At 54.2% G+C, this 22,227-nt stretch overlaps 1 protein-coding gene across 2 annotated transcripts; it reads left to right on the top strand.

Moving 5' to 3' along the window:
- Positions 1-1,037: 1,037 nt before the first annotated feature.
- Positions 1,038-21,475, top strand: MCM5 (minichromosome maintenance complex component 5). Of its 2 annotated transcripts, none has more exons than XM_063075653.1 (17): positions 1,038-1,099; positions 1,263-1,437; positions 2,990-3,116; positions 3,199-3,327; positions 5,383-5,555; positions 7,144-7,299; positions 8,950-9,116; positions 10,613-10,784; positions 11,774-11,885; positions 13,261-13,404; positions 13,759-13,824; positions 14,040-14,216; positions 15,070-15,182; positions 16,933-17,061; positions 18,072-18,214; positions 19,933-20,060; positions 21,189-21,475. In XM_063075653.1, exons 2-17 carry the CDS (start codon positions 1,271-1,273, stop codon positions 21,288-21,290), a joined length of 2,205 nt encoding a protein of 734 aa, XP_062931723.1. In that variant the 5' UTR covers positions 1,038-1,099; positions 1,263-1,270; the 3' UTR covers positions 21,291-21,475. The 2 variants fall into 2 exon arrangements, with proteins under 2 accessions (XP_062931723.1, XP_062931722.1); XM_063075652.1 differs by having other exon boundaries at positions 1,047-1,089.
- The last annotated feature ends 752 nt before the right edge of the window (positions 21,476-22,227 follow it).

Genomic DNA, 22,227 nt, shown 5'->3' with positions numbered 1-22,227 from the left:
GAGCCAACCAGCCAGCCCTTAGGACACATCTATAGAAAACGAAATATAAACACCAGAATCAACAAATTAGATGATGTGACAACCAGTACTATTAAAAACACACACAATTTAAATGAATGCTCCCTGTAAGCGTATGTTTGCACGCCTGTGGCGAAGAGGACAGAAGGTTCTTTCCGGCTCGCGTTGGGGACAGAGCGCAGAGCAGGGAGTGGCACAGCTCATTGAGAGCCACGGCGCAGTTCTGACAATTCTTCCAATTTTTCAAGCTCGGCTGCAAGTCTGGTCGTCAATTTTCGCACATTTTAAGCACTGCCAAAGGATTTAAAACTTTCTACAAAAAACAAAAAGAAAAAAGATCACAATTGGGTCAAAGAAAATATCCTTCGAGTCCCAATTGTGACGACTTTGATCTTGAGGGGTTAAGGCGGCCCAAAGAGACCTATTTCTGACGAATTTTCAGCTTTTGGGGGCAGTGTGCTACGCTGAGAGGCACGGAGCGGGGACGCAGGGGTCGGGGACACAGTGAGCGGCGTCGGAACCTGCCTGTCTCCGCCACCAGCCAGGGGGCAGCGGCTCCTCGGCGTCTCGCCCGCCGGCCGGCTCGTGGCGAGCGGGAACTTCTCGGGGCCGCGTCTCCCGTCGCCAAACGGGGCAGCTGAACCCTGTCATTGCTGAGCTCCTAGTTCTTTCTCCCTAGGGCTCTGAAAGGGGTCGTTTGCTCACGACACTTTTAAACAGGCTTACGAAACGTGCACAAGGGCAACACGGCGCGCCCACCCCTCCGCCATCTATGCGCCCGCCCCGCGCCCCCGCTTCCTTCCGGGTCCCAAGTTTCGCGCCAAATTGTTTCGCAGACAAAATGGAGCCCGGAAGGAGGCGAGGCCTGACGTCCCGCAGCCAATCCGCTTCGGCAGCCGGCCCGGGAGGCGGGGCTCGAGGGCAAAGAGCGGTCCAATCGCTGGCCGCGGGGCCACGGCGAACCAATGGGGGCGCGGTGGCCGCGGCGTCCGAACGCGGCGTCTGGTTTTTCCCGCGAAACTCGGCGGCGGAGCGTGGAGGGTCTGGTGTCCCCCGACCTCTGGCGTGCGGGTAGGGAGAGGTGAGGTCGGTGGGGCTGGGGTCGGCCGTCGTGGTGGGACAGGAGTCCGGGAGGGGGGCCGGGGTCGCTCGCACCCCGGTCTCGGGGTCGGGACCCAGGCGTGGGCGGGGAGGGCTGCGGCGCGCCGCCCCCAGCCTGCTCCTGCTCTTTGTTCCCGCGCCAGGTGCAATCATGTCTGGCTTCGACGACCCTGGCATTTTCTACAGCGACAGCTTCGGGGGGGACCCCGGGGCCGACGAGGGGCAGGCCCGCAAATCGCAGCTGCAGAGGCGCTTCAAGGAGTTCCTGCGGCAGTACCGAGTGGGCACCGACCGCACGGGCTTCACCTTCAAATACAGGTGCGCACGGCGGCAGCGATGCCCTGCAGACCCCTCTGCTTGTGCTGTTCAGGGACACAGACTGAGTCTGGCGCTACGTCTCCGCTCAGAGCCTTTTAGAATCGCAGACGGAGCACAGATGGGGAAAGGAGCCCATCGTGGGTCACAGGACTCATCCCGGACCTCCTCACCCCCTTGGCGCGTGTGGTTTCGTATGTCTTATACCTTAAGTTTTGAGTGAGTCCCCTGTTGAGTGGGCAACAGCAATCCGGCTAAGCCACTTGGGCCCTGTGGTTCCTTATGCTGCCTCGTTTCTGTACATCCGCTTCTTACGATCCTTTCCTGTGATGTCTGTGATACCTTGTGAACTCAAGTTCGCTGTGGGTGTCAAAGGTGAAGGCGGTAGGTAGTAACGATTCACTTTACTTCATACATTCATTTATTCATTCCAGTCTTGTGTTTTCGTTGATTGAGCACCTACTGCATGCCGGGCACTGTTCTGCATGCTGGGCAATAGCACTTAAAAGCTGGACAAGATCCCTGCTCCTAGTCAGTTGTACAACCTGTGACATTGTATCGAATCCTCATAGGCCTCGGGTGTCCCTGAGACCTTAAAATGCAGAGAACATGAGTTTGCAGGCTCAGCATTGGTCCTGACCATTTATTAACTGAAGGACATCCAAATGACATTCTCTCTAGACCTCAGTTTCTTCATCAGTAAAAGGGGTAAAGCCATTCCTGTCTTCATTTATTCATGCAGCAGCTAACACTGACCACTTATGTGCCAGACACTGAGGTACAAAGATGAAAAGACACATACTTCTTGTCTTCAAGCTCATGAGTCAGGGGAGTGAGGCACAGAGATCAACAAATCAACTCCAAGGTGATAGTCGCCTCAGTGGAGGAATGTACAAGGAGTTAGGGAAGTTTGAGGTGACTCTGGAGTCGAGAGGAGAGTTAGAGGTGCGGAAGGCATTCCAGATAGGGGCAATTGCACGTGCAGCAGTGTGGCCTGCTGTTTTATTGGCTCTTTGACATAAGGTAGAAGAGGATGGGCCTGTGATTCTGTGGGCTGGGGAGCAGGCTGTGCATAGGTCAGTGGTCCCCAAATGTGTTCTTGGGACAGTAGTCCCATGGGATGCTCTGTAAAAAGAGTCTGACAGTTGACAAGATGGACATGGCCTCTGCTGCCTCAGAACCTCCAGGTTTGAGGCATGTGTGTTGTTGGTCTCCAGGAGTGAGTTAAAGGCTCTGAGAAGTCCTGCCGTGAAGGAACTGGTTTGCTGTTTTGTGCATGCTGAACTGTCTGTATATTGAAACATCTTCCAACCGTCTCATGGACCACTTCTGTGGAGCTTTCTTTGGAGAACACCTCTGTTGACAGTGGGGAGCCTCTGCAGGGTTAAATGATGTAACAACGTGCAATTAGATGTGTGTTTGGGAAGAGGAGTGGTGGCGCTATGGTGGCTGTGGCATAAGCAGATTCTGAGGGTGCGGGTGTACCTCGGCCACTGTTGGTTTCTTCTTTCCTGCACCCTTTCCTGCCCTCACCTTCCTTACCTGCCCACTCCAGGGATGAGCTCAAGCGACATTACAACCTGGGGGAGTACTGGATTGAGGTGGAGATGGAGGATCTGGCCAGCTTTGATGAAGACCTGGCTGACCATTTGTACAAGCAGCCAGCCGAGCACTTGCAGCTGGTGAGTGGGACCCCATCCTTAACCCCCCCAAGGACTGGCTCTGTGCCAGTCACTAAAAGCCTGTGTCTTTCCTCTCCTATAGCTGGAGGAAGCTGCCAAGGAGGTGGCTGACGAGGTGACCCGGCCCCGGCCCTCTGGCGAGGAGGTGCTCCAGGACATCCAGGTCATGCTCAAGTCGGACGCCAGCCCGTCCAGCATCCGGAGCCTGAAGGTGGGTCTCCTCCAGTTGAAGAGTACAGTGGCTGCTGCCGGGTGCAGAGGGCTTTGGTACAGCCAGACCTGGATGCCAACTTTGTGACCCTGAGCAAGGCACTTGACTTTTCTGAGCCTATTTCCTTCTTTGTAAAATTAACTCACTGGACAAATGTTTACTGAGCTCCTCCTGTGGGCAGGGCATTCAGTTGGGTCCCAGAGAAACAACAGTGAACTACGTGATGAGCTCCTGTCCTCGAGGAGTATATATCTAGCAGGGGTGGACTGAGTAAACCTATAAACATCACCTGTGATTATTTTAGATGGTCATAAATGTAATGACAGCAATCAAGAGGGTGACAAGAAAAGTGGGGGGGGGGGGCCTTCTAGAAAAGGCCTAGAAGGCTTCTTTGAGGAGGTATGACATCTGAGTGAAGAGCAAGCAGCGTGCAAACAGCTGGGAGAGCATTCAAAGCAGGAGAGGGGGGACACAGCTGGTGCGAAGCCTGAGAGGTGAGGGGGCTGTGTTCAAAGCCATGTTGGAAGACTGCCACCATGACTAAAGAGTAATGAGGAAGCAGGAGAGGTTGGCAAAGCTAGTATCATCCACGCATTAGTTTTGTTGGATAAATACTTACTGAGTGATTGCTACGTGTCAGTGCCGGGCTAGACACTCACATAGTGAACAAAACAGGTAGGACCTTGTTCTAGAGTTCACAGTGGGAGAAACAGACAAGGAACAAGCATAGCGAATAGTGTAATGAACACCGTGTACCTTCACCTAGAGTTAATCATTGTTAACATTTTGCCCTATTTGCTGTTTTCTCCTTTGTTAATTTATTTTTGCTAAAGAATTTTAAAGCAAATTACAGACATAGCGCTTTATCCCTAAACATTTAGGCATTTTTTTAAACAACGTTTTCTTACATGTTCTCAACACTGTCAACACGTTAACACAATTAACAAAGATCCCTTGTATCCTCAAATACGCAATCTAGATTCAGTTTTACCTAATTAGCCCAAGTGCCTTTTACAGCTTGTGTATTATATTACACACAACCAGGACCAGACATTGTATTAGATTGTTATTTATGTCTCTTTTAATCCAGAACAGCCTCCCTTACATCCTGGATATAAGTCCTCTCTCAGATATGTTATTGACTTACTGAGAAGGCAGTGCTAGTTGTCCTGTAGAAGTACGTGCTGCCTCCTGGATTTGTCGGAAGGCTTCCTTGGGGTGGAACATGCCCCTTGCCCCCCTGTAGTTTTTGGAACCTGGAAGTGAGGTCCACAGGTCTGGTTACATTCAGGTTCACACCTTGGGCAAGAGTGCAAGTGGGTGATGTTCGTGCTTCAATTCAAACATGAGGATGTAGAGAATTGCCTAATGAATCCCCTGTACTCATCACCCAGCTTAATAATTAGCAACCGTGGCCAATCTTGGTTCATAAGTGACCCCGAGTTTCTTTTGAAGCAAGTCCCGTATATCATATCATTTCATCTGAAGCTATTTTGGTATGTATTCCTGAAAGATGAGTCATTTTTAAATGACCACAATAACATGACACTTAAAAAAAATAATGTTTCTGCCTTATTCAGTCTGGGAATAGTCATTAAGATGGGGAAACTGAGGCTCAGAGAAAAGTGAGTCAGAGAGAAATTCCCAAAGCAGGTTTTGAGAGAACTTGAATGAGAACATGGGCCCCTGCCCCCCAGGTTAGTTCTCTGTGTGGTACTGTACAGGTCTAGGGGAGATGCCATCAGAGCTGGGGATCAGGTGTCTCTCCTGGCTCCTGCCACTTCGTAGCAAAATGTGCTTCATGTCTCACCCTACTCCAATGCCGTGAGGTTCTTAAAAGTAGGGGCTGCTCCTGTGGCTCCCCTAAACCCCAGTGTCCAGCTAGCCTGGCGTTGGGTGGATACTCTAGAAGCAATTCTTGAGCTGAACAGAAGAGCTGTGTCCTTCCCCGCAGCTGTGTCCACCTCCAGGCCCCTGCCCAGGACATTTCTCGACACATTTCAGCTGTCCCCTGGCTCCCTTTAACCAACAAGCCTCCCGTTGGCTCTGCTACAGTCAGACATGATGTCACACCTGGTGAAGATCCCTGGCATCATCATTGCGGCCTCCGCTGTTCGTGCCAAGGCCACCCGCATCTCCATCCAGTGCCGCAGCTGCCGCAACACCCTCACCAACATTGCCATGCGCCCCGGCCTGGAGGGCTATGCTCTGCCCAGGAAGTGCAACACGTGAGTGTGTGGCCAGAGGGACTTTGGGAAGTGACCTCTCAGTGGAGATCAGAGGGGATGGGAATGAGTCGCCAGTGCCACCTGCAGCTGCTTGTTAGAGACCCCCTGGGCAGGCCGAGGCAGGGCTGCACCCTTGGGATTGGCACAGATATGATGCCCTAGGCTCGGGGTTATGGACAGGCTGTGGTGTCCCCTCTACAGTTATGAGTTCTGTCCCTGCCAGGATGCCCAGACAATGTGTGGGAAACTCAGAGTCAGGAGGGCACGGCAGTCCAGGGAATTAGTCTATCTAGAATCTTTTAAAGCAAACTATGGCTCACCGGGCTAGATCCTGCCTGTCAGCCTTATATCCTAGGAACACAGCCATGCTGATCGCATTCATACTACAGAGGCAGCATATGTGGCCTCTTGGATTGCTCGAAGAACCTAAAATATTTACTATTTAGCTCTTTGTAGAAATGTTTGCCAACCCGTGACCTGAAGCGACCCCACCCTCTCACTGGCTGCTCCTTGGCCACCTCTCCTGGCTCCTCCTCAGCTTCCCAACTCCCCTGGGGCAGGTCTGCCCCGTTCCATGCTGCTGCCATCTCACCTGGAGCGGTGTGGTACCCTGATCCCCTCAGCCTGTTCTCCACCCGCAACCAGGTGGCCCCTGACACTGCAGGTGTTTCATTCGTTTTGTCTCACACATGCTCAAGTCCTGCTCGGCCCTCCATGGCCTGCCCCTCCAGGCCCCCGGCCGTGCCTCCCTCTGCTCTCTCCAGGCCCGGCCACACTGCCTCCTCCATTCTGTTCCTGGGGTACATGGTGCACATGTCAGCCCCAGGGCCTCTGAACTTGCTGTTCCTCCTTCCAGAATGCCCTTCCCTCAGGGGCACAGTCTGTATCCTCACTTCAGGTTCCTCCTCACCTGTCCCCTCCCAGAGGTGCCTCCCCCACCCCTGTCTTACATTGGGTGCGCATGTACCCGGTCGGTCTCTCACCTGCCCGCCTTCACATCTCTTCATAGAATGCACCCATCACTATATTATGAAGTTATTTGCTTGTGTGGTTTATCAGTCTCTCCTGACTAGAACTTAAGCTCCATAAGAGCAGGGGCTTTTTATTCACTGCTGCATCACCTGCACCTACAGTAGTGCCCAGCACATAGTAGGTGCTTTGCTATGCTATTTGTTTATATAGCTGTAATACGTGTTGAACAATGACTTATTACATAGGGGTACATAGAACCCTAGACCCTCAGAATGATCTAGAGGTATCTGAAATCTCACTGGGATCTGAGTGGGGGTTTAGTAATGGAATTGATGATCTAGCCCCTCTTTGCCTGTGGAGATGCTGAGACTCTGCCATGGGGCTGTGAGTGTGACTTGTCTGCCACCTCTCAAGAAGTTAGTGGAGTCAGGCCTCAAGCAGCTTTCCTGATTCCTGATCTGGTGCTCTGTCCACCACAGAGCTGCCCTCCTTTTAGGGCCTTTCTCCAGCTTATCCTGGAGTGCCATGTCTTGTTGCTGACTCCTGGGATGACTGAGCCCCAGCCTTTGGTTTCTCAGAGTAACTCTGGTGACCCTTCACCCCCCTCTCCATACAGGGATCAGGCTGGGCGCCCAAAGTGCCCGCTGGACCCATACTTCATCATGCCCGACAAGTGCAAATGTGTGGACTTCCAGACCCTGAAGCTGCAGGAGCTGCCTGATGCAGTGCCCCACGGCGAGATGCCTAGACACATGCAGCTCTACTGCGACAGGTGAAGCAGGCAGGGCGGGTGTCCTAGCTGTGTCCCTAACCTGGCGCTGGGTGGGGATCATCTGGAGCGTGGTGGGTGGGTGGGTAGAGGGGAAGATGGCCATTGCAGAGCGCTTGCTCTGTGCCTGGTGCTTCCTGTATGTTTCTCCCATCTCTGTCTTCCCGTAATCTGCAGGGGCATATCAGTCCCTATTTTGCAGATGAGGAAATATAACTTGAAGAGGTTAAATGTTTTCATGAGTGGAGGAGCTGGGCTTGGAGCCTATGTCTGTTGCTTTCCAAAGCCCCTGTTCTTCCTCAGGGCATCTCTTCAGCCCTCTCTGGACTGGGAGGTCCAGGGTGGCACAGTAGATACCCAGCAGCTGGGAAAGCCTCTTCCCAGCCTAACCCTCCGACCTTTACCCCCACCCCCGGCTTTCTGTTGAGATTCTGCCCTTGGATTTTGCTGAGTGATTGGAGAGGGTGCTGGGCCCCTCACAGTAACCTGGGTGGAAGGTATGGAGAGCCTTGACTAGGGTTCTTAACCTGGGCTTGCACACCCTGAAATGTGTGCAGATGTTCTGTGTGTGTAAATTTTCTGCAGAGCAGATCCATAGCTTTTGTGAGCTTCATCAGGGGCAGTAGGGTGTGTAGGGGTCAGGCTCTTGGGCAAGTTACGTGAGTTTACTGAGCCTCAGTTTCCTCATCGATAAAATGGGGAATGAGGACATTCCTTGATCTCTCCTAGGGCTGCTTGAAATTCATGTCAGGTGTTCAACAGAGTTCTTAATACAGATTAAGTATTTGGTATATATTAGATTATTCTCCAAGTGGCACATGATCCACAAATCTTAAGGAGGTATGGGAGTAGAGGAGTTGTAGGCTCATAGGCTGTTCACAGTGACAGTGGTGGTCCTTTATGGAGACGGGATTCTTGGTGGTATATAAAGCACTTTTGTGTCTGTTCCCTCACTTGGTCTCACAACAGGTGAGGTAGGTCAGATCACTTGATACCTGAGGCTCAGAGAGGTGCACTGACTTCTTTGAGGTCACATAGCTATTGAGTGTCTTCTCCATGCTGCATTGGCCCTGGCTGGGGGACTTGGAGACTTCCCTGTTTCAGCATATTATTTTTAGAAGAGGAAGTGAAAATCCAGAGGCAAATTGACTTGGCTGAGCACGTGGAGCCATGAAGAGCAGAAGTGGGGAGTGGGCCTTGCAAGGAGGCTGGGAGGGCATGAGGAGGAAGTCTTTCTCTGAGATGGCCAAGGGTGCCACATGACAAATCTGGCAGCAGAGAAGCTGGAGATGTGGCTTCTGAAGGGCTGCACATGGGCTGGCTCTAAGCCTCCCCCTTAGACCCGTGCCACTGTGTGACACGCGAGCTCCTGAATTCAGCTAAAGGGTCAGGCCTCCCCCTGCCCTCCTGTTTGGCTGCCACCATCGTCAACACTGTCCTGCTAGCAGCTGAGCCATCAAGGCATGGGGGTGGGTAGTTAGGAGAGAGAGAGGACTGGTTCCCTGGGCCCTTGGGGATGGAGCCAGCTCAGGGTGTGATGCCTGGGGTGGAAATGCTGAGGTGGACTGTGCGGGTCGTGGGGATAGATGGAATTAAGGACTTGCTCTCCCCACCAAGATCTCAACTTTTCTTCCTCCTCTGCCCTCATCTCAGGTACCTGTGTGACAAGGTTGTCCCTGGGAACAGGGTCACCATCATGGGCATCTACTCCATCAAGAAGTTTGGACTCACCTCCAGCAGGGGCCGTGACAGGGTGGGTGTGGGCATTCGGAGCTCCTACATCCGTGTCCTGGGCATCCAGGTAGACACAGATGGCTCTGGTGAGTTGCCTTTGGGGTCCTGGCTTGGCCCTGCCAGAGTGCTGTGCTTGCACACCTCCGTTAACAGGCAGCTCATCACTTCCCAAGGTGGCCCAGGGCATCCTCTCATCGCTCGTACTCTTAGGGTGCAGCCCGTGGGCTGAGGGTGTCTGCCTACATGCAGGATCAAGGTTGAGGGACTCAGGACAGATAGCTGAGGAATTACTGAGTGCTGTGTCTCCGAGTCACTGTGACAGGAGATGTGAGAGACGTGTAATGCAGGGTTCTGTGCAGATGGGAGTTGAGGGTCTAGTGGGAGAAGTAAGACAGCCATGCCGGCATGGGTGAGGCGGTGTCACCTGCTGGGCTGTGCAGTTCCAGTGAAGAGTTGAAGGAGGTCAGAGAGGAGAAGGTGGGGGCCTTGTGAGAAGCTTTCCCAGCAGAGGGCACCTGAGCTGGGCTTTGGAGGTGGGGCAGACCTTCCGATGGAAGGGGACGGCAGGAGCTGGTGAGGACCTGGCCTGCTGCTGCGTGGCTCTAGGACCATGTGGGAGTTTGGGGGAGGAATGGCCGGACCGCACAGATGGAGAGCTCAGGCTTACACGCGAGGGCAGCAGAGCCACTGTAAGCGTTTTCAGGTCTGTTGCAGGCCCCTGGCTGCAGTGCATTGATTTGGAGGTGGGGTTCCCCAGGGCTCAGTCCATGGTCCGCTGTTTGCGTTAACTGCCTAGATAGTTTCAGCTCCAAGACCCACCTAAACAATGGCACTGAACATTTCTGTCTCTAGCCTGTGGACTTGACGTGTCTACTTAGATGTCAAAAAGCATCTCAAACTAACCATGGCCAGAGCTGGGCTCTATTTTCACCCTCTCAAACTGGCTGCTCTCTGACTTCCCATCTCCACCTTTCCCAGTTGCTCAGGCAGACCCCCCTAAGTCATCCTTGAGGCCTCTTTCTCTCATCCCCTGCATCTAACCTGCCTGCAGATCTGGCCGGCTCCACCTGCACGGTGTGTCCAGGATCTGGCTGCTGCTTATTGGCTCCCCCCATCCCTGGTCTGCACCCCCATCATCTCTCCCCTGGGTTACTATTAGTCCTCGCTGGTGTCTCTGTCACCACCTTGCTCCCACCTTCTCTGTTCTGCAGCAGCCAGAGTGAGCAATGCTCTCATGACCAAAGATGCCAGGTCACTCCTCGGTTGAAATGGCTCTCCATCCATCTCAGCAGAATGGTAGACTTTCAGTGATCCCTGAGTGCTTACATGATCTGGCGCTCTCGTTCCTTAGACCCTCTCCTTCTCCCTTCTCCTCTCACTCACCAGACCCTCAAACACACCAGGCCTGCTCTCGAGAGTTGGGGGCTGTGGAATAGAGCTGGGTGGGGGTCTCTGTCTTCAACCAAGGTTGTGCTCTTCTGGCCCTGAGGGCCCGAGGAGGTGCCTGGGCTGAGGCCAGGTCTGGCAGGGGGCTGGAGGAGGTGCCCCCTCATGCACTCCCGCATCTTCCCTGCCCACCCAGGCCGCAGCTTTGCTGGAGCCATGAGCCCGCAGGACGAGGAGGAGTTCCGTCGCCTGGCTGCCCTCCCCAACGTCTATGAGGTCATCTCCAAGAGCATCGCCCCCTCTATCTTCGGGGGCATGGACATGAAGAAGGCCATTGCCTGCCTGCTCTTTGGGGGCTCCCGAAAGAGGTGGGGGTGGCGTCTGGGTGCCCCCGGGTCTGGGGAGGGGGGCAGGTGACATGGCCCACAGGAGGACAGCTGCCCAGTGATCAGGACTGAATGCTCTTGTCACATTTCCTAGGCCCCTCAGCCTGTCTCCTCCTTCCAGGCACCTCTCCAGCTCCAGGCTTGTCACAGCTGGCTGGTGGCCAACTCACGCACCTGACTCAGATCCCCTTCCCTGGAAGGGGGTGGATGGGGGGGACCTGGCAAGTGCAGTGGGGGAGCCCTGGGCTTTGAGTCCAGAGAGCAGGTATTATATTACATCTCTGCTACTTATTCACTGTGTGACCTTGGTGAGAGACACCACATCTCTGAACCCACATGTCCACATGAGTGAAAGAGATGAAAAACCTGACACTTAAAGGACATCATGTGTCCTTTTGAAACTATAAAGTAATAGCTATATAGACAGTAATAGCGATAATATTCCTTACAGCTTCCATTAACTGTTCTTACTATGCACCAGGTCTCCTTTGAAGTGTTTCATGTATCTGAAACCCAGTCCTCGAAGTAACCCTGTGACTAAGCTGCTAGTGTGTCCATTTCATAGAAGAGGAAGTTGAGGCATAGAGAGCTAAAGGGACTTGCTCCCTGGCACATGGTGGAGCCAGGAGCCTTCTCTCGTGGCACCCATTTCGCCACACTGCACAGCTCATGCGCAATTCCCCATCTTTTCCTTGTAGCTGGTGTGCCGGGCACTGCCATAAATGCTGTTTCCTTTAACTCTCCCTTCCCTGGGAGGCGAGCTCTGTCCTCTGTTATGAGGCCTGCCCTGGTTAGGGAGCTGCAAAGCTGGGCCTGAATGTGAATCTCAGGCCAGAGCCCCTGTCATCCTGCCTGCTCTGAGGCTCATGATAGATTGGGAGGGTGACTGCCAGCCTGCCATTCTGGTGACTAGCCTGAGTCCCAGCCCTCGGGTGGGATGTTACCTTGTTTACCTACCCATCCTCCCCCAGGCTCCCTGATGGACTCACTCGCCGAGGAGACATCAACCTGCTGATGCTGGGGGACCCTGGGACGGCCAAGTCCCAGCTTCTGAAGTTTGTGGAGAAGTGTTCTCCCATTGGGGTGAGTGGCCTGGGACAACCTTCTCTCCACTCTGGCTGTCCCAGCAGGGATGAAGGCTGCAGGGCAGGGCTGCTGGGTGGGTCCCCAGGACACCCTTAGTAGGCGGGCTCACCCAGAATCTCTTACTCATTCCTCTTGGCTGTAGTCAGGATGGCAGAGGAGGGGAGAGGAGGAAGGGAACCAATAGGCAGGTGTAGGTTTGGGGCAGGGCCCGAGAGCACTGGACTGGGAGTCAGGATGGGGTTTGGGTCTCAGCCTGGCCAGTGATTGGTTATGGACTTTATGCAAGTCGGTCTCTGAGCGTCTCTTTATCCATTTGCTAAATAGTAACATGAAATCAAGGGCCAGGCACTGCTCAAAGTGCTTTACATGTTTTTCCTCATTTACTGCTCACCCCAGTTCTGAGTAGGTACTGTTACTCCCATTTATGGGTGAGGAAACTGCGCTGCAGAATGTTGAAGTGTCTTGCCCAAGGTCCCAATGCTGGTTAGCACTAGAGCAGGATTTGAACCCAATTGTCTGGTGAGCTGGGTCCTCTGGTGCATTGATGGTGGGTCCAGAAGGGTCAGAGTGGAGAGAGATGTGACCACTGCGGTCAGTGGGATGGGGTGTCAGGTGGGAGGTGGTGGTCTTTGGATAGGTAGGAAGTGCACCAGGTTTTTTACACTGGTGCTGTCCAATAGAAATATCACGTGAGCTACACGTGTGCATCTGTGAATTGTTTAAAATTCTCTAGTTGCTGCATAAAGCAAAAAGAAACAGGTGAAACTAATTTTCATAATGTATTCTGTTTATTCTCAGTATGTCTAACTTATCATTTCAACATGTTGTTTAATATAAGGGGTTATTAATGGAGACTTTACATCCTTGTTAGCACTGAGTCTTTGAAATCTGCATACTTTACACTTAAGGACATCGCAGTTGGGACTTGCCACTTTTCTAGGGCTCATGTGGCATGCAGGTCTATACAGAGATAAGGGACTCACACTGGGGCAGTACTTTCTGGGGATCATGCATCCCCATCCCAGCTCTGTGGCATCTCAAAGTGTATCACTCCTCTTCTCTGGTCTCAGCTTGCTTATCTGTGAGCCAGGCCCCCAAGGGCCGTGTCTCAGGGCTGTGGTGAAGCTCAGGGGAGCCATGGAGGTGCCTCCCTCTGAGGAGAACATTGGGGCCAGGCTGAGGCCCAGGGTGGCCTCCCCTCCCAGAGGAGGAGCACTGAGCTGTAGCCTTCAGTTCTGTTCTGTGCTCTGCAGCCAGCTTTGATGTGTGACCTCGGGCAAGTCACAACCCTCTGGGTCCCCTTGACTTACTGGGGTTAAAGCATGCAGCTGGAGCTGGTGTTGGGCCCTGACCTCCATCCCCACTCCCCCAGGTGTACACATCTGGGAAAGGCAGCAGCGCAGCTGGCCTGACAGCCTCGGTGATGAGGGACCCGTCGTCCCGGAACTTCATCATGGAGGGCGGAGCCATGGTCCTGGCTGATGGCGGAGTTGTCTGCATTGACGAGTTTGACAAGGTGAGTCTAAGGTGAGCTGATGAGGTCGTGGCTGAAAAGTGGATGGCACCTCTAGTTGTGGAACAGTTGTGTGACCTCCTGTGCTCGGCCAGCAGAAAACGCCTCTGACTTAGACTTGTATTCAATCCCTGGGCCTGTCACATTGAGAAGTTAACATTGAGAAGTTGCTTAACTTTTCTGAGCCTCAGTTTCTCTATCTGGGGAGTGGGGAGAGGAGAGCCAGGCCTACGTGGTTGTCACCATGATTAGAAGTGACCCTGTTCCTGCCATTGGCCTTGGGAATGGTAGCTCCTGCTGGTTTTCCTGCTACCTCCACCTGGGTGGGTCTGATGGACATTTCTCTCCTCCACTTAGATGCGAGAAGATGACCGTGTGGCAATCCATGAAGCCATGGAGCAGCAGACCATCTCTATTGCCAAGGTGAGGGCCCTCCCTGGCCAGTCCATGCTGCGCAGCCCTGCCTGGCCCAGCCTTGCTTAGACTGCTCTGATCGGCTGTGGCTGAGTCCCAACAGCCCAGGCCTAGAACCTTGTGTGTGCCCACACGTGTGCATGTGTGCATGTGTGTGGCTGGGAGGAGGGGGCATGTCACGGTGTTCTTCATCATCTCCCCCTTCCTCCTCTGTCCCCTCTCAGGCTGGGATCACCACTACCCTGAACTCTCGCTGCTCCGTCCTGGCTGCTGCCAACTCTGTGTTCGGCCGCTGGGATGAGACAAAGGGGGAGGACAACATCGACTTCATGCCTACCATCCTGTCACGCTTCGACATGATCTTCATCGTCAAGGACGAGCACAATGAGGAGAGGGACATGGTGCGTCCAGGGGCAGGCTGGCAGCCACAGGGCCTGGTTTCAGGAAGGTGCCTGGCTCCAGGGTGAACAAGGGGCTCGGCTGGTGAGAGCTGGCCTGGCAGATGGGCCATGATGTGGGAGCACGTGGGATGGAGGTTGTGGGCTGCAGAGCATTGAAACAGGGTCTGGAGTCCTGTGGCCTGGCCTGCCTCTGATGTGACTGATGCGCCGTGTGATTTGAGTTAATCACTCTCTCCCAGGTCCTCAGTCCCTTGCGTGTGAAACGGAGGAGTTGACACTGGGTTACGTGTAATAGATAGAACCCCAGATCTGGTTAGTAAGTTTCTGAAAGAAAAAAATGTACTAACTTATAGAATTAACAAGTCCACAGAGTTCAGGCCCAGGTGGATCTGGTTCTCAAACAGCATCTCGGGCTCTCTGCTTCATGTCCCTTGGTGGAGGCTGTGTTCTCAGGCAGCTGCTCCCCATGTGGTCACAAAAATAAGACTTTGTCTTATAAGCTTATAGCTTAACAGGCCCTGAAGAAATGAGGAGACCTCCTCTTTTCTCATAGTTCTGGCGAAAGTCCCAGGAGGGACTCTCATGGTTTGGATGGATGCCTTGTCCACTGAAGCAGACACGTGCCCCAGGATGGTGGACAGGCTGAGCCCCCTGAGCCACGTGGTGGGGGCAGGGGAGCAGAGCATTAAGTTCTCTCTAAGGCAGAGTCTAGGCCCTCCTCAGGAGTGGCTGGTGCTGAGATCTGAACAGCCTTTCTGGCTCCACAATGCCAGGGCCTCATCAGCTCTTCCTGCCTGCTTGACCCAGGCTCAGGAGGACCTGTGGGCAGACCTCATGTCCCCTCTGCCCCCAGATGCTGGCCAAACATGTCATCACTCTGCACGTGAGCGCACTGACACAGACACAGGCCGTGGAGGGTGAGGTCGACCTGGCCAAGCTGAAGAAGTTCATCGCCTACTGCCGAGCGTGAGTCCCGCCCATGACCCTGTGGTGAGGTTGCCCGGCTCCCCTGGGGAGAGAGAACCCAGTCCCTGGCCCTGCTTCTCCTCATGCAGGACATCCCAGCTGATGCCATTCAGAGGTTTTTAGCTCTGCTGAATCTGCTCTGCTCCTTCTGACCTTGCACGGGTCACTCTGGCTCTTGGCTTCAGTTTTTCCATCTCCACAACGAGGGGGTAGGATTTAGATGGTGTCGAAGACCCCCTCAACTGACATGTGGGGAGGCAGAGCAGTGTGGTCACTGTGGACACTGGCCCTGGGTAATACCCACCCCCACTGTGTGACCTTGGGCAAGTTGGACAACCTCTGAGCCATGATTTTTCCGGGCTGACGTTCCCTAAGATAATGAGTAAGTGCTCGGCATAGCCCTGCACCAAGTAAATACTCAGTAAATGGCACAGCTGCAACTTTGATTACAGTATTATTTTCACTGGTGTTCATTAGTTGTAATCATACACATAGTACTTATTCTGTGCCAAGCATTATTCTGAGTATTAGTATTAACATATATAATTATATATATAGATGATTGTTAACTCTCCCCAGACACCTACGCAGTTAGGTGTACTCTTATTCCATTTTACAGATGGGGAAGCTGAGGCAAAGGAAAGTTAAGTAACTTGTCCACGGTCACAATCAGGACATGGTGGAGCCAGGATGTGAACCTGGGAACCTGCGTGCAGAGGCTATGCTCAGATTCTTGACATTCGACACCTCAGTGATCTTTTCTTTTTTTTTTTTTTTTTTTTTTTTTTGTCTTTTTCTGTGACCAGCACTCAGCCAGTGAGTGCACCGGCCATTCCTATATAGGATCCGAACCCACGGCGGGAGCGTCACTGCACTCCCAGCGCTGCACTCTCCCGAGTGCGCCACGGGCTCCGCCCGTCAGTGATCTTTTGAAGGAGCTAAAACCTGAGGGTTGAGGGCTCTCTTAAGGATGAGCCCCTCCCATGAAGGGCTAAGGCACCACGGTCGGGTGGGTCCCTAATTCAGCCATCTCTACCAGGGCGAGCGGGCAGGGGCAGTGGCCCAGCACTTCTTGGGTCTGCACCACATTCCAAGATGTGTATGGCCCAGTCTTCAGGGGCCTGAGTTCTAGTCTCCCTTCTACACCAAATCCCCGGGTAGCCTTGGGGAGCTCCTTCCCTCCTTCCCTCTGGCCTGTCTGCCTGGGGAGGTGGGGGGCAGTGGGAGGGGGGTGGATGCTGCTCAGACCTCCCTGCGCCCACCCTCCCTGGAGAGTCTGACTTGCTCCCTGGCCATGGGCTGCAGTCACTGCCAAGCCTTTTCTGGGCATCACCAGTGCGTCACGTCCTCAGATGTGCTGGGGTGGAGTTTGAGAGCTCCCTGAGCCCGCCACCCCATGGGCCTCTGTGCCACTATGATGGTGCTGTCATGTACGTGTATGGGGACTAGGGCCCTCGTGGCAAGACAACACATGACCTCCAGCACTGAGGAGGACAGTTTTCACCCCAGTAGTCCACCTGTTTTCTGACAAAAGCGCCTGTTCTTCTTGCCCGATATTGATCTCTGTGGCATCTGCCCACAGCCAGTCCAGGTTTTACTTATATCTCTTCCAAATGGCATGGCCAGCCCACATGAGCTGTGGTGTGGTGGGAAAGCACATGTCTGCAAGCCGGCAGGGGGCCAGGGGGATAGGTTGGGCATGCCAGGATTTCCTCCTGGCCTCACGCCAGCTGTTCCCACCATCCTGCAGGAAGTGTGGCCCCCGGCTATCGGCAGAGGCTGCGGAGAAGCTGAAAAACCGCTACATCATCATGCGGAGTGGGGCCCGTCAGCACGAGAGGGACAGTGACCGCCGATCTAACATCCCCATCACTGTGCGGTGAGCGGGCGGGCAGGGCCGGGGCAGACTGGCCTCCCTTTACATGGCAGGTGTGCCTGGCAGCCTGGGCAGTCGTCCCCTGCCAGCAGCCACACAGTGCAGGCCCATGGAGGGTCTGGCAGGGAGGAGTCCTTCAGGAGCATTAGCCATGACCTCCTGATTATCTGTGTCTCTTATTTAAGACTGGGGAAACCTGGACCCCTCTCTTCTGAATTTGGTCTGGCTTCTCTGATTGGGTGAAGCCTGAGGTAGGGAAAGACCACATGGCCTGGGAGTCAAGAGACCTGGGTCGCAGCCTCCAGCCTACTGTGGCTGCAGGGAAATTGCTTTTCTTTTCTGGGCCTCCCTTTTCTTAGCTCCTAACTCTACTCCTTGGGAGTTTGTAGACACAGTGTAGTGGCTAAGAGCTGAGGTCTGCCTGGTTTGAATCCTGTCTCCAGCACTGATGAGTTAGATGTGGATTTGGATGTATGTAGTGGAAAACCCAAATAAAGTAGCTTAAATAAATTGGAAGTTTATTTTTCTCTTGTAAAAATGTCTGGAGGTTGCTGGTCCAGGACCGGTGCGATGGTTCCTTGGCGTCGTCAGCAGCCTGGGCTCCCTCAAGGCCCCCTTACTGTCGCAGTCCGAGATGGCTGCTGGATCTTTAGCCCCCACCTCCGCATTCCAGGCAGCAGGGGAGGAAGGAAAAGGGTTCACCTTTTAATTTTAAGGACACTTCCAGAAATTCCCACGCAGTGCTTGAACTTGTAACTTATCGGGGACAATATGGTCACACAGACACACCTGGATGCAAAAGAGGCTGGAAGTGTCTTTTAGCAGGGTGCTATGTGCTAGAATAAAAGTCAGGGTTCCATAACAGAGACAAAAAGGGAAATGGGTTATGGGGGCAGCAGGCAGTCTCCACCGTAGTCGTCCTACCCTGGGCAAGCTCCTCCTGGTGCTGGAGTGGGGCAGGGGAGGGAAGAGTGGGCTGAGGCCACCCTGAGCATCCCGTTGCTCTCCTACAGACAGCTGGAGGCCATTGTGCGCATTGCTGAGGCTCTGAGCAAGATGAAGCTACAGCCCTTCGCCACAGAGGCCGACGTGGAAGAGGCTCTGAGGCTCTTCCAGGTGTCCACGTTGGATGCCGCCATGTCCGGCACCCTGTCAGGTGAGCAGACGTGGGCCACGGTCTGCGGGCACTCTAGCTTGGGCAAGGCCCCAGCACGCTGGAGGCCTGCAATGCCTGTTCCTTCTCTGCGTGTGCTGAGCTTCTCCGAGCTTCCTTTTGACAAGAAGCCCCTCTCCCCATTTCTCTAACATGGGAAGAAGCAGCTTCTCTCCAGACTTGTGAACACGATGCTCCTTACCCCAGGTCATTGATAATAAACTATGACTATCTTTGATTAAGAACAGAAGTTGGCACTCTGGTTCATCGTGCTCGTAGCCGTTTCCAGTGCCTCCAAAGCCACCTTCCTCATTTTACTCTACAGCTGTGCCTGGCAGCCAGGCTGGGCAGTCAGTGCTGCCCATCGTAGAGGTGAGAAAACTGACATAGAGGCCTTGACGAGGTACCCAAGGTTACTTGCTACTTGCTGGTGACTTGGCTGGAATGCAGGTCTCTTGACTCCTGGCCAACGTTTTTTCCCACTGCAGGTTATACTGCCTGCTTAGATCAGCCTTTCAACAGATCTTTCCTGAGCACTGACTGTGTGCTAAGGTCTCCGGGGATAAATGCATTCCTTCACCCAGCAGGTAGATACTTAATTAGTGCTTTCTGTTTGCCAGGCACTGTTAAGGTGCTGGGAGTGTAAGGGCAAGCAGATCACAAGGTCCCTGCCCTCGTGGGCACTCACTCATTCTCAAGCTCAGGTAGTGAGAGGCGCAGTGGGGGAGGGAGGGCAGGGCCAGGTGTGTTGGAGGAGGAGGGGGATGTTCTCTTCCATCTGTGCCCAATCACCCGGCCTCTCCAAGGAAGTGACAGGAAGCAGGGACCTGTGTGAAGGGGGCAGTGTGGCTCCTGGAGGAAGGGCCCTCCAGGTAGAGGCGATGCCAAGTGTCAGTTACCCTGAGGAGGGAGCAGGCTGAGGTCTGGGTGGGCAGGGCCTGATCCCCCAACCCCCTGGTGAAGACTGAGTCTCTGCCCCGGGAGTAGCTCTTGTCACACATGCGAGCAGCTCTTGTTTGCTGGTGGAGGGCTGTCTAGGATGCTGCAGGCTCAGAGGGCAGGGTGATCTGAGCGGTGGTAATTGAGTTGGGCCTTGCAGGCTGTGTAGGAATTTTCCTCACAGACTCCTTATCTCGACCCCTAGCAGCTGTGTTCCTCTCAGCAGCTTCTGTGACCTCACCTTCTCCTCAACTGAAACAGCAAGGCCCCTGCGGCTCGGGCAGCCGGGAAGACCCACCCGCCTCCTGCTTGCTGAGGGCTGCTTGGGGCGCATTGTCTATGTATCATCTCGCAGCTGGCCCTCCCTCCTGGGTCACTGTCAGTCCCCTCCAGCTCTCTGCCTTAGATCCACTTCTCGAGCAAAACCTGTGCTGTGGCCTATAGGGGCCCACAGGACCTGGCCCCTAGTTACCACTCTAGCCATGTCCCTGCCCCTGCCCCCTGGACTGCCTTTTGAGCAAGTCAGGATGTGTTCCTACCTCTGTGCCTTTGCACCTCTGATGTGCCCTCTGCCCAGAGCATCTTCCTCACACATCCACCTTGTTCTGTCTCCTCCTCGGCCAGGACCTCACTGTCCTCTGACACCTCCATTCCTCTTCTTCTAATTTACTCTTCTGGGCCTGGTTCAGGCCACTCTTCCTTGGGCTAGAGGCCTCGCACTGTGAGCAAACTGGGGTCCTTGGCACCCCAATCCCCATCCCTCCCACTTCTCGTGCCCACAGGAGTGGAGGGCTTCACCAGCCAGGAGGACCAGGAGCTGCTGAGCCGCATCGAGAAGCAGCTCAAGCGCCGCTTTGCTATCGGCTCCCAGGTGTCGGAGCACAGCATCATCCAGGACTTCATCAAGCAGGTGGGCCTTCCCCGCGGGCAGGGGGCAGGGGTGGGGAGAGGGGCTGTGTGCCTGGTCAGGGTGCAGGGGGTTCCTGTGGCCTGGTTGCCACCCACCCAGCACCTGTGTTTTTTTGCTCAGCAGACAGGCCCAGGGTGGGGTGAAGGAGGGGCAGGGACAGCTGTTCCATGTACCAGACCTGTCCCAGCCACCTTCCTTCCATAGTGACTGCTTCGATCAGGCCAGGGTATTCTTTCCCACGAAGGGGAGAGGAGAGATGGCTGGGTTCCGGTGGGCCCGCGGTGGGTTTCCCCCACCCTTCCCATCTGTTGTTCTCCCCCTTCCCCCATTGCCTGTTTTGGGGGGGTGTCGGGGGGGCAGAGCCAGGAGGGTGAGGCAGCTTGTTGGGGAGGGTGCCCTTGACCCCATAGAGAAGAAACGGGGCTTTCTGGATGCTGTGGAGAACCTGTAACCTTTAAAATCACAGGAGCATGGGCCGAGCCTGTGGCGCACTCGGTAGAGTGCTGCGCTGGGAGCGCGGCGACGCTCCCGCCGCAGGTTCGGATCCTATATAGGAATGACCGGTGCACTCACTGGCTGAGTGCCGGTCACGAAAAAAACGACAAAAAAAAAAAAAAAAAAAATTAAAATCACAGGAGCAGTCCCAGTTTCTGGTCCCTGTTCCCTCTCTTGTGCATCAACTCATTTTATCTCTCAGAGCAGTTAGGTAGTAGGTAGTATCCTGCCTGTTCTCCAGACAAGCAGACTGAGGCCTAGAGAGGTTTAAAGGGACAAGAGCTTGAGTTCTAGAATCAGATGGAATTAAGTCCCAGCTCTACCACTTAATAGCTGTGTGACCATGAGCAAGTGACATAGCCTCTCTGTGCCTCAGTTTCCTCCCCTGTGAAATGGGGATTAGTACCAGACACATAGGGTTGTTGGGGATGGAATGAGTCCATGTATGTGAGGACTGAGAACAGTGCCAGGCACGTAGTAGGTGCTCAGGAAGTGTGAACCCTTCTCATCAAGGGAGACTGGGGATGAAGGCCTTTTGTAGGCTATAAAACCCACCATGGGCAGGGGCATGCGTGGGCTCCCTTGGGGTCTCGGGAGGCACACTCCATCGTCATCCAGCCTGTACTCCTGCAGAAATACCCGGAGCACGCCATCCTTAAGGTGCTGCAGCTCATGCTGCGCCGGGGCGAGATCCAGCACCGCATGCAGCGCAAGGTCCTCTACCGCCTCAAGTGAGCCGCTGCCACCTCTGCACCCCTCCCCACCGCTGTCCTCGAGCTTCCAACATGCCGCCTCCTCTCTGCCCTGGAGGATGGAGCCATCGTGTCCTGCTTCTCCACCTCTGTGCGTCTGCGTCCAACACAGTTCTGGAAAATGTGCTTTTGGAGTCTACTGAAATAATAAAGCATGGTGTATTTGGATATCCATGGGCATCTGCACTTGGTGGCCTGCCATCCCTGTCCTGCCCTCACGGCCGGGTAGCTGTGGGGGAAGATGGGCTTAGGAGCCAGGCAGACCTGGGTTGTGACCTGGCCCTGCCTCGCAGGCTCTTGGGTGAGGCTCTGACTGCAGAGCTGCAGCTGCTTCATCTGTCCCACGGGGATGATGATAAAGCGAGGCCCCCTGGGGAGAGTTCCAGAGGACCCGGAGTGTGGCAAAGTGCTTTGTACAGTGCGTGAGTTTGACCCAACTCACCTGTTCCCCAGCAGCTTGGTGGGTTGGCAGTTACGCTGCCTGGGTGCACCGAACCTTCTCGTGCCTCGGTTTCCTAACCTATAAATAAGGAGACACTAGTATCTGCTTCCCGGGTTTGTGCTTAGGTTCAGAGAGCTGCTGTTAGCAGAGTACCCAGGACTCCACTGGCATTCAGTGTGTGGGGACATGGGTTTCCACCAGGCCTTACAGCAACGTAGGTGAGAGCAGAGGTGCTGGAGTCCACAGGCCAGGTCTTCCCTGGTGGCCACAGCTCTGTGGCAGGGTGAGGCCCCGCACCTCTCGGCGCCAGAGTTTATCCATCAGCTGGAGATCGTAGGACTTGTCACCCTAAGTCATGAGGGTTGAGTGACAGAAGCGCCAATGTCAGCAGCATTGGAGAAAAACAATGGAGCCAGCGTTCTGGTCATAATTTTGCCTAATATCGAAATACCACTAGGTATATTTTGTTTTTAAAAAG

Source organism: Cynocephalus volans, chromosome 12 (genome assembly GCF_027409185.1).
Source record: "Cynocephalus volans isolate mCynVol1 chromosome 12, mCynVol1.pri, whole genome shotgun sequence".
NCBI classification, from domain to species: domain Eukaryota; kingdom Metazoa; phylum Chordata; class Mammalia; order Dermoptera; family Cynocephalidae; genus Cynocephalus; species Cynocephalus volans.
The sequence above is the reverse complement of the archived record's forward strand: the minus strand, read 5'-3'. Positions and strand labels throughout refer to the sequence as shown.

What these genes read in the sequence shown, in the direction of transcription:
- MCM5 (XM_063075653.1), top strand. Translation starts at nt 1,271, where the DNA reads ATGTCTGGCTTCGACGACCCTGGCATTTTCTACAGCGACAGCTTCGGG. An exon ending in GGCTTCACCTTCAAATACAG is followed by an intron (nt 1,438 to 2,989) that starts GTGCGCACGGCG and finishes TGCCCACTCCAG; the next exon opens with GGATGAGCTCAAGCGACATT. An exon ending in GCATTGACGAGTTTGACAAG is followed by an intron (nt 13,405 to 13,758) that starts GTGAGTCTAAGG and finishes TCCTCCACTTAG; the next exon opens with ATGCGAGAAGATGACCGTGT.